Source organism: Xyrauchen texanus, chromosome 13, assembly GCF_025860055.1.
Source record: "Xyrauchen texanus isolate HMW12.3.18 chromosome 13, RBS_HiC_50CHRs, whole genome shotgun sequence".
In the NCBI taxonomy this organism is placed as follows: domain Eukaryota; kingdom Metazoa; phylum Chordata; class Actinopteri; order Cypriniformes; family Catostomidae; genus Xyrauchen; species Xyrauchen texanus.
Window position 1 is genome coordinate 15692350 of NC_068288.1, and position 12075 is coordinate 15704424.

A 12075-nucleotide genomic window follows, 5' to 3' on the forward strand; every position below is an offset into this window, starting at 1 on the left:
GCGGCTCGATGATTGGTTCCTGGGCCCGCAGCGCCACTCACAGCCACCCCCCGCCACAGTTCCTTTCTTCCCGGAAGTGCACGAGGAGTTGAAAAGGTCATGGAAGGCACTTTTAAGGCGCTCACGTTGCAACTATGCCTGCAGAGCACCACCACCTGGTGCAGGCAGCTGAAGCTCCGTCCAGGGCCTGTAGGTTTACGTCGTCCTCGCTGGACAAGCCACCTGGACAAGCCCTGCATGCCATGGCTCTCCTGCAAGTCCACCAAGCCAAGGTGCTGATAGAGCTGCATGAGGGTAATTCCGCCCCGGGATTGATGCAGGAGCTGCGCTCGGCGACTGACCTCTCCCTCCGGGCGACGAAGGCCACTGCGCAGTCTCTCGGGCAGGCATACGAGCGTGCTGGGGAATGTCCGTGGGGGGTTTTCCGGTGGACAAGCCCCAGTGCTAACCGACTCTGCTTCATACCCATAGGTAGAAGGGCCGAGGAGGGGAGCCGCTGGGGTCACTTTCCCTCTGACGAAAGAAAGCAGCGACCACAATGTTGCCGGGTCATTTTTTCGCAATGAGGACATGAACCATCTACGAATGATGTCTCCATGTGGGTACCACCCAAACACGTGAGACATTGATCATGGCCGTCAGAAGTGGAGAGATAGTGACCGCAACCACGAATAATACACAAACAAAAAGGCATCTTGAAAAAGATGCTTTCATAGGTGCCGCTCTTTTAGAAGGACAATGTTCTTCTAGAGGAAGAATATATACTCTTTGTTTGCTGCTTAAGCACCCAGGGGCTTTCTCAGCACAACGCAGGTGCAAGAGGGGGAGAACCGCTGTAATGCGCCATAAAATCCAACAGCTTCACTGGAGTTTAGAGGTGAATGGATTGGCAGAGTAATTCAGCTCGCTGAACACAACAGCTCGGCTCTGAAGAAAAAATCTGAATGAGTGGTTGCATCCCAGCTCCTTTTATACCCATATGTCCGGGAGAGTGGCATGCAAATTCCACTCGCCAATTCCCACTGGCCTTTTCTCAAAGATCAGAGGAGTCTGGGGCTTCCAAGGGCAACCCCTAGTGTCACTACATTGACACAACATCGAGTGAGTGACAGAAGGGGAACTTCTAATTCATAGATGTACAAAAAAATCTACATTATATAATGTGTAAAGCCACAGTTGATGTGCATGCTAAATTGATCTGTGAAGGCAATCAATGTAACAATTTATTTGGTTATATCTCTTATAAAAATATATATATAAAAAAATTATAATAATTTTATTATAATAATAATAAAATTATAATAATTTATTTAGTCGTGACAAAGTCAATGTGGTATTTAAAAATTATTGTTTAACTCTCCCAGGGTAAAACATTACCTGAACGCAATAGAAAGTTAACTGATGATGATGTCACTCACCTCAATGTCCTCAAGCAGTATCTGTTTGTGCTTCTTTAGATGTTTAATCTCCATCTGTTCTTCTGCTGTTAAATCTATAGAAAACAACAACACACACGAACAGTGACACGTCAAACACACACCAGTTGTATATTTTTAAACACTCTATGTGTGTGCTTTTATAAAGTGGAAACCAGCAAAGTCAAACTGGGGCAAGTTGTCACAGATTTCACTCCATTGGTTTGACACGAGCAGATCTGATCCTGAACTGAACAATTGCAGTCATAATCCCATTTATCAGCATAACATTTACCACGATATATCTGTCTTCATTTTTTATCTGTAACAAAACTAGAACAGTCTATTTCACAGTTGACGATATACACTTGTGTTCTGCTTTAAGAAACAGGAAATCTGTTGCTGTGAGGGGCCACTGAGTGTGTGTGTGTATGTGTGTGTGTGTGTGTGTGTGTCATATCTCTTCAGCCATGTGTATCCATACAGGCCGCAATAATCGAAGAGTATAGAACAGAAACATAGAGATTCGCCCTGCTCACACACTGTAAACACATTTGTGTAATTGGCCCTGTTTGCAGCTGGTAGTACGATGTGTTTCAGGTGATCAGTGAACATTTTTGTCTTTAGTGCGTAAAGATTCTAAGAATTATGTATTTTTACTTTATTCCAAATTTTAAGAATAAGTGTGATTCATAAAGGTTCATAAGCGTTAAGACTTGATCTCAGCTCCTAAATTGTTTAAGAGTACTGGAGAGGTCTCTTAACCTAGTTAAGAGGAGCACCATGACTGTATTCCATGGAGACAACACACTCTACAACAAAGAATGAATGTGTTGGACTTATGATAATGGAATTTGGGCAAATGTTTTTCATAGTTAAGCAGAATTAAATCCATGAATATATATATTTTTCTAATTGCACGGCAACCTCCATCAGTTTAGAGTAGTAAAAACCTTTTTGATGGGAAAAAAACGATATTTCAAAAATGGTAAAGAGCTGCATCTGAAAAGAGCCCTACCCAAGCACTTTATAAAACGTTTAATAAGCTCATAGTTTTCTGTGGGATGTCAGGTGCTTTAACAGATTCCTTCTGCTGTTTAATGTGCTTGAGAGATGTTTAAACCCATCACATAACTTACATTTGACTGATTTATTCTTATTTGTAAATATTATAAACTCAAAGTCATGCAAGTCTCAATTCCCATTTTGCAAAACAACAGCAAGCAAGTAATTATTACTTCAAATAGGCCAAAAAAGTGTATAAAAATAACAATTAAAAAAATATTCATGGGGTGAACAAATGGAGCACCACAATAAAATATTGTTTGGTTTATGATCATTTTATTTTGTGATTTAAATTGTCTTTCTATTTTATTTCTTCTATTTATATTAACATTTATATTGCAAACTTTAGCATTTTCATTTTTTGTTGCCTTCAATTTGCACATTGTTTAAGGACAACATTTGGCATGATGTGGAATAATGTTTTAAAATACAGGAAATAAAATTTGGCATTCTCATTTGATTAATCAAATAATTAATCAACAGAAAATAACCTATTTTCAAAATATTGTTTTATAATGTGTTGTATTATATCATGAACAACATACACACTCTTGTCACAATAATTCTTTTAAATTCATTTGAGTTTTCAGAACTGTAACTTTCTGAAAAAAGTGCAATAAACGTATTAATGCTGATGACACGACTCGCATTTAAGGGTGAACGTTTCAGCAAATAGACTGAAAACTACAGGGATGATCACAGATGAACAGTGATGCCAACAAAAGTAAAATTAATTAAAGTGAATTTGAGTTGTTTTACAAGTTTATATCATAATGAAAAACTGACATGGTTTCAGAACTTGCATTTCAACTAAATGTCTGTGTTGTCTTGTGTGTTCCCATTCTAAAGAACGTATCGGTTACCTAACGTAACCTCGGTTCTCTCTAGATGAGGGAACGAGTATTGCGTAAGCTAGCTTACGCTACGGAAAGATTCATCTTTTCTGAGATATTGAAGCCAAAAAATTATCCTTAATTTTTGTATCCATTGTCAACGCAGTGCGGCAGCTGCAGACCTTGAGCGGGCTAGCTAGCGAGCTCATAGGTTGCTCTGCGGCAACTGCTGCAGCCTATAGACGAGCTTGGGCGAACTCGCATCCAATGAGAGGCGTCCGCGCGCTCACTGCATCAAAGCCCGCCAAAAGGGCGTGACTAGAGTGCATATAAGCGTAGTTCGTAGGCTGGAACCCTGGTTTTCATTGACTGAAGCGAAAAGTCGCGCGTGGCGCGAACGACGGCCGGCTACGCAATACTCGTTCCCTCATCTAGAGAGAACCGAGGTTACGTTAGGTAACCGATACGTTCTCTTACGAGAGGTTCTCTCGTATTGCGTAAGCTAGCTTACGCTACGGGAACCCATTGTCAACGCCGTGCGCGCCAAGCATCCACTGTATAAGCCCCAGGGAATTAAGGGGGACCCGGGGAGCCCTTATGAGTGGGGAAATAATATTTGGCCGGCAAGAATGCGGGTCATTGATTGTGTAATACATAAGCACATAGTAGGACGGGAACGACAGAGCGGCGGTGCCGGTCTGTGTGGAATGTGTCCCATCAGTGCAGCTCACCAGGGGAGCTGTAGCGTATTAAACCGCTAGTAGTTTTGCCTGCAGAGCGGGCACTTCCATATTGTAAAATCTGACAAAGGTGGAGGGGAAGTCCATCCCGCTGCCACACATATGTCGTGAATGGAAATTCCGCTGGACCATGCCCACGAGGATGCCATGCCTCTAGTGGAGTGAGCCCTAATGCCCAACGGGCATGGCAGGTCTTTTGACGCGTATGCAGCAGCAATAGCGTCCACTATCCATCTAGATAGTGTCTGTTTCGAGGCGGCGAGACCTTTGGTGCGCCCTCCGAACGAAACGAAAAGCTGCTCGGAGCGTCTGAAAGCAGCGGAGCGTGCAGTATACAATCTCAGTGCTCTGACCGGGCAAAGGAGATTGGCGTCGCGTTCGCTATCCGGTGCTGGCAGCGCCGATAGGGAAATGACCTGTGCTCTGAAAGGAGTACCGATCACCTTGGGAACATAGCCGTGTCTAGGCTTTAAAATGACCTTGGAGTCACTTGGTCCAAACTCAAGACACGCAGCGCTGACAGACAGCGCGTGAAGGTCTCCCACACGTTTGACTGATGACAGGGCAGTCAGAAAAGCGGTTTTGAGTGAAAGGTATTTCAAATCCACGGATTGAAGTGGTTCGAAAGGGGGCTTTCATAGTTTCGAGAACTATAGAAAGATCCCAGATAGGAACCGATGGGGGCGCGGGGTTCATCCTTCTAGCTCCCCTGAGGAAGCGGATGACCAGCTCGTTTTTACCCCATGACTGGCCGTGCAGGGGTTCAGCGAACGCCGCAACGGCCGCCACATACACTTTGAGCGTGGATGGGGATCTGCCCTCATCCAGCAGCTCTTGTAGAAATACTGAGCAGCGACGACACCCCACATGTCCGTGGGTCCAGGTCTCTGTCGGTGCACCATTTTGAGAACACAGACCATTTTGACGCATAGAGTCTTCTCGTGGAAGGGGCTCTAGCGTGTATGATGGTGTTTATTACTCCTTCTGGCAGAGCGACGGGTAGTCGTTGATCACCCACGCATGCAGCCCAGCCTCTGGGTGGGGATGCCAGATTGTGCCGCGAGCTTGAGAGAGGAGATCTGCTCTCACTGGGATGGGCCACGGCGCTGTCAGTGACAGCTGCGTAAGCTCCGGGAACCATGTCTGATTCTCCCAACGCGGGGCTATGAGGAGCACCGAGTGACGCGTTTCCCTGATCCTCTGCATTACCTGTGGCAATAGCGAGACGGGAGGGAAGGCGTAAAGCGGGCGTCTGGGCCAGTCCTGGGCCAGCGCGTCCTCGCTTCGAGAAAAATACTGGGCAGTGAGAGTTCTCTTTGGACGCAAAGAGGTCTATCTCTGCTCTGCCGAATAGGTGCCATAACGTCTGGACTGTTTGAGCGTGCAGGGACCATTCCCCTGGGGAATATTGTCTCTGGACAGTCTGTCCGGGCCGTCGTTCAGGTGGCCTGGCACGTGCGTCGCCCTCAGCGAGCGCAGGTGGCACTGGGACCAACTCAGTATGCGTTTTGTCAGATGGAAGAGGTTCCTGGATCTGACACCGCCCTGACGGTTTAGGTAGGATACCACAGATCTGTTGTCCGAACGGACCAGGACGTGGTGACCCTGAATGACCGGGAGAAAGCGCAGCGGCGTACTCGACCGCTATCATTTCCAGACAATTTATGTGAAGGAGCTTTTCCTGAACTGACCATAGGCCGAAAACCGGAGAGCCTTCGCAGACCGCGCCCAACCCGTGTTGGACGCGTCTGTCGAGATGACTTTTCGGCGAGATACAGCTCCCATTGTCACTCCCGCTGATACCATTCGGCCACTGTCCAGGGCTGCAGAGCTGATATGCAGGTCTGAGTCACCTTGATGGGCTGGCGGCCTGTGGCCCAAGCCCGGCGAGACGCTGGTGTTTAGCCAATGCTGAAGCGGGCGATGTGCAGTAAACCCAGCTGAAGTACTGCTGCGGCTGAGGCCATGTAACCTAGCACTCTCTGGAATTTCTTCAGAGGCGTGAGGCTGTTCATCTGAAAAGATGCGGCTAGTCGCTGAACACGGCGTGCGCGCTGTGTAGATAAGCGAGCCGTCATTGCCACGGAGTCTAGTTCTATTCCCAGGAAGGAAATGGTCTGACTGGGCTGTAGTGAGCTCTTGGTCCAATTGACTGCAAGACCCAAACTGTTCAGATGGCTGAGGAGAACTGCTCTGTGAGACAGAAGCTCCATATGTGACTGAGCCATAATCAGCCAGTCGTCCAAATAGTTCAGAATTCGCAAACCCTGACTCCGCAGGGGTGCGAAGCCGCATCCATGCACTTCGTGAAAGTACGGGTGCTAAGGACAGGCCGAACGGAAGGACGGTGTATTGATAAACCTGGCCGTCGAGGCGAATCTCAAGAATGGCCTGTGACGGGGATTTATCTGAATCTGAAAGTATGCATCTTTCAGATCCAGAGAAATAAACCAGTCCCCTGGCGCACATGCGCGAGGAGTTTCCTGATTGTAAGCATTTTGAACGGTCTTTTGCAAGCACCTTGTTCAAAACCCTGAGATCTAATATGGGTCTGAGGCCGCCGTCTTTCTTGGGAACAAGAAAATAACGGCTGTAAAGCCCCGACTCGCTCAGAGAGGGTGGCACTTTTTCTATGGCCCTTTTGCACAGAAGGCTTGCTATTTCTGAACGAAGCATGCACGCTGCTTCCGTGTTCACAGTGGTTTCGAGCCGCGCTCTGAAGCGAGGGGGCGGCGATCGAACTGTAGCAAATAGCCCTGTTGTATTGTGCTTAACACCCACTTGGATATCCCTGGAATAGCTTCCCACGCTTTGAAGCGTAACGCTAGAGGGTGAATGGCCAATTCGCTCTGATTGCCGCACACAGCGCGCTGAACAAAATGTGTGAGCGCGTTTAGTGTGTTCATGCATGATTGCTCGCAGACAGCATGAACAGGCTGTTTTGTGAGTGACTTCCGATTGGAATGAATGGGGAAAGAGTCACATCTGTTACGTGATGCGCAAGCATAGTCATGGGCACGGGACTTACACACAGAGGAATGGTTGCTGGCCGTGTAACAGAGCGGGCAGAGAATGGGCGCGCGCACGCATTTGCGGGCGCATTTATTGACTCTAGCGCTCGAGCGGTTCGTAACCGCTTTATGTGAGCGTGCTCTGGTGGGGACACGAGACATGCAGTGCTTGTGTGCAGAAGTGAACACTGGATTGTGGGCACATTTTCTACACATAGGGCTGGTCGTGTGACAGAGCGGGCAGAGAATGGGCGCGCGCACGCATTTGTGGGCGCCTTCATTGACTCTGACGCTCGAGCGGTTCAGTAACCGCTTTATGAGAGCGTGCTCTGATAGGGGCACGGGATGTGTTATGCTTGTGTGTAGGGGCGAACACTGGGTTGTGGGCACTTTTTCTACACATAAGACATGTTTGCTCTTTACAAGATTTATTTGGGTCGCCGTGAAAACGGCGTTTGAGTGCAGGCAAGCGGGCAGTGTCACCGGCTTGTTGGCTGCTAAATTCACCACTGTAGTAGCCTGAGAGAAGGGGACTGACAGGGGGTAAAGCTTTGACAGTGGTCCGGCCGCGGCGGACTGAGCCGTCGTTTGTTCAACACAGTTAGGAAGACTTCGGCTGCTCGGGTTTCAGCGTTACCTTAGATCGAGGCCCGCGGGGGGGAGGCGGTCTGCGGCGGCTGTCTGAGCGTGATCGAGGGCGGCCGCCCTGTCGACGCTGAGAAGTCTGAGATTGTTGAACTGGGCGCTGTGAAGAGGCTCGTGCAGGAGGCTGATCACGTGAGCGGCCTGCAGAGGAGCTAGCGCGACGCGGCAGGAAGAGGTTCATGGCTTGGGTGGCTTTCTGGACTTCTGAGAAGCGGTCAACAATGCCACTCACCGCGGAGCCGAAGAGACCGGTTGGAGAGGCGGTGCGTTGAGGAACGTGGAGCGCTCTGCTTCTCCCATGTCGGCTAGTGTTAGCCATAAGTGTCTCTCGGTCACAGTCAGCGAGGCCATGCACTTCCCTAGAGCTTGGGCTGCAGCTTTGGTAGCGCGAGGGCGAGGTCTGTCGCGCTCGTAGATCAGTAACAGCCTCTGGGTGCCTGCCTTTCTCATCCCACTCCCGAAGAAGGTCTGCTTGTAGGATCTGTAAAACGGCCATTGAGTGCAGAGCAGATGCGGCTTGGCCGGCGGCGGAATAGGCGCGGCCAACATAGGCGGAAGTCGCTCTGCAGGCCTTAGACGGGAGCACAGGCTTGGAACGCCATCTCGCGGAGGGCGGACAAAGGTGTGCTGCTACCGAGTCCTCGACCGGGGGATGGAGGAGTAGCCTCTCTCAGTGGCGCCCTCCACCGACGCGAGAGGTGGAGACGTGTGAACGGGTCCTGGCTGAAAACGGAGCGTTCCACGACTTTGCAAGCTCCGTATGTAATTCCGGCAGGAAGGGAGCGGCCCGGGCGCGGGTGTAGAGCGGCGATGGCTTTGAAGAAAGCAGCCGTCGAGTCTGTTGGGTGCCTGCTCAGGGGCGGTGACCACTCGAGCCCGAGGCGGTCGACGGCCTGTGTGAGGAGGCGTGTTAACTCCCCTTCGACTCGGCGCGGGTCCTGCTGGATTCCTGGGCTGAGGAGGAGGCTTGGGAGCCTGTCCACTCCTCGCTGTCCGAAGCCATGATGGAACAGCAGCCCTTATCCTCCGCCGTCATCCGAGATGGCAGCAGTGCGGCCGCTCGGCGGCAACTGCGCGTCCCGGGGGGGCGGGGAGGGTGAAAGCGATGCTCGAGGGAGAGGCTCCGGCGAGGCAGTCGCTTCAACCACAGTTTCCGGCAGCCTTTGTGAGCGGCGCTTCTTCCTGCGCGGCCGAGGGTAAGGCGGCGCGGCGGTTTCTGCTTTGACCGCTTCGAGTCGAGCCCGCAGGGTCGACATCGGTAGCTCCTCGCAGAAATCGCATCCGCCCTCAGTGAGGGCGAGCTCTGCGTGCCCCAGTCCCAGGCAGAGAGCGCAGATGATGTGGCGGTCTCCTGTGCTGAGAAGGGCGCGACATGAGGCGCAAGTGGAGCGAGGCATCTTGAAAAAGACGCTCGTACTCTTTTGTGAATAGTTCTTGAGAACTAGCTTGCTTAATAAAAGGATACGTCGTCGGATGGCGTAGCTCGCAGGATGGCTGAAGGTGGCTGAGACGGCCGGCTTCTTCTAGCGCTGTCCACGCTTGCTAGATGCCCCTCAAACGGCGACGCGGCTTCCAGGTCAGCGATGCGGAGAGCTTCGCTGAAGAGATGAAAATCAGGGTTCCAGCCTACGAACTACGCTTATATGCACTCTAGTCACGCCCTTTTGGCGGGCTTTGATGCAGTGAGCCGCGGACGCCTCTCATTGGATGCGAGTTCGCCCAAGCTCGTCTATAGGCTGCAGCAGTTGCCGCAGAGCAACCTATGAGCTCGCTAGCTAGCCCGCTCAAGGTCTGCAGCTGCCGCACTGCGTTGACAATGGATACAAAAATTAAGGATAATTTTTTGGCTTCAATATCTCAGAAAAGATGAATCTTTCCGTAGCGTAAGCTAGCTTACGCAATACGAGAGAACCTCTCGTAAGAGAACATTAACTAATGAGATCTCTGTAACATCTCAGTTGTTTCTCCTTTACAGCAATGAGATGAAATTGAGATGTTTGCTGGTGTCTCCATCTTCTCAGATGTTTCTCAATATGAGCTAAAACATTTCACTACATCAAATTCTTTCAGGAGCAAATTATCTTTGAGTTATGTAATAAACATTCATTTTACAGCTCTATACACTGACTGTATAACAACAATTCACTCAGTTGTTTCTGTTTTAATTAACCGTGAAAGTTCAACATCTGAGCTATAACATGTTCTGTTGGTTTTGTATCTGGATTACTCAATAACTGTAATGTGAACATTCATAAGACAAAAGTCAAGCTGTGTGACATGAGCAGAACTGATCATTGTCATTTGCAGTCATAATCACATTCATCAGCACAACACAACACAAACCAAACCATTTGCATATCAGCACAACATCAAACTATACAACACTGTAGAGCAGAACACCTCACTTCAATAACTCATTAAAACAATTACCAATAAGATATTTGATAACCCATAAAAACATTTACCTATAAGATAGATAGATAGATAGATAGATAGATAGATAGATAGATAGATAGATAGATAGATAGATAGATAGTGTGAGATATGAATGTTTAAATGAGTTTAATGAAGTTGATGAAAAAAGTGTCTCTTACCTGTGTGACAGCTGTCAGTCATCATGTCATTAACTGTTGAACTCTGTTTGATTTAGTTCAGTTAAACTCTTTATAAATTCTTTGTGTTTTTGCACTACATTTATTCATGTTTGTTGGAGATGGTGTAAGTTCCTCTATCAGTGCCGATGTCCTGCACACACAAACAACACACACACACACACACACACACACACACACACACACACACACACACACACACACAGTTTCACACCAGAAGTGCAGTAGTTTCCGCAGGCGGAGTCGAATGTTAGAGACACACAACTGATGAATCTATATTTACACATGATGTCAGATGATGATGATGTGAGAGCTGCATGTGTCACTTCATGATGCCATCTGCTGCTGGAGACACTATAATACTGTCAAAATATAAATGTCAACAACTCTGTTAATATCAGTAGATTTAAATCAAAACATGCATTGAACTTTGTTTTGCTTCTATATTTAATACATTATTTTGATTGTACTTTTATCTGCCTGTTTTATATGTTTTATATTGTTCAGAAGTGGTTAGATAAGGGCCTTAAATATATATACAGCTCTGGACAAAATTAAGAGGCTACTGCAAAATGATAAATTTCTCTGGATTTACGATTTATAGGTGACAACAGTTCTCCCAAATTCCAATTAAAATATTGTGATTTAGAGCATTTATTTGTAGAAATAGCAAAAAAAGATGCTGTGTTTTCAAACCTCGAAAATGCAAAGAAAACAAGATTTTTTTCAACTTGGTGTTTTAACTTGTTTTAACAAGGGTTAAACTTGGGAAGAGCTCAGAAATCAATATTTGGTGGAATAACCCTGATTTTCAATCACAGCTTTCATGCGTCTTGGCATGCTCACTACCAGTCTTTCACATTGCTGTTGGGTGACTTTATGCCACTCCGGGCACAGAAATTCAAGCAGTACGGCTTTGTCTGATGATTGTGGCCATCCATGTTCCTCTTGATCACATCCTAGCCATGCCATAGCAACCATTTATAGCACCCTATCAACCAGCTCTATTGATTTCAATTACAGTGTGATATCTTCAGATCAGAATGTCCTAGAGACATGAGAGTTGGTTTGTTTTAATTGGATGAGCAATCTGTCTTCAAGTACCATCATGGGAACAATTTAGCCATGCTTTAGCAACCATTTAGAGCACCCTAGCAAACAAACACCATTGACATCCATTCAAAATCACTAATATGAATATCTCAGGATCAGAATGTCGTAGTGACCTCCAGGTTGACTTATTTCACTCAGGATAGAAAGGAGCCATGTTAAGTGTCACCTTGGTAATTGCCTAGCAACCACGTGGGCTTACCCTAGCAACCAAGTAGCAAAACATATATCAAAGTGTTAAATCATGCTAAAAACTTGTTAGCATCATGCTAAACATGCTAGCATCACCTAGCGAAGTGTTAAAACATGCTAAAAACTTGCTAAGACATGCTAGCATCGCTTATCGCCTAGCTAATGGCTAATATGTGCTAAAAACGTGCTTGCATCATGCTAACACACATTAGCAACGCCTAATGAAGTGCTAAAACATACTACCTACATGCTAGCATCATGCAAACTTAAGCTATCAACATTCTATCATCATAATATTAGTGCTTAGCAACATGCTAGAACATCCTACGTGACGAGATTTGCCCTGGCAAGCACCAGTCAAATTTTCTTCAGGCAATGTAACTAATCTAGTTAGTGGTGCTTGCAAAGCAACGCTATTGTAAACTCACATACTTATTATTATTATTATTATT

At 47.3% G+C, this 12075-nt stretch overlaps 1 protein-coding gene across 1 annotated transcript in view; it reads right to left on the bottom strand.

Moving 5' to 3' along the window:
• Nucleotides 1–10464, bottom strand: part of cyth4b (cytohesin 4b) — a 31879-nt gene extending 21415 nt beyond the window's left edge. Inside the window, exons 1-2 of the mRNA XM_052140358.1 lie at nucleotides 10304–10464; nucleotides 1419–1492 (exon numbers count right to left, since the gene is read on the bottom strand). Coding sequence (XP_051996318.1) covers nucleotides 1419–1492; nucleotides 10304–10328 — 99 coding nt within the window. The 5' untranslated portion in view covers nucleotides 10329–10464. The remainder of the gene's footprint in view (nucleotides 1–1418; nucleotides 1493–10303) is intronic.
• Between the last annotated feature and the right edge of the window lie 1611 nt (nucleotides 10465–12075).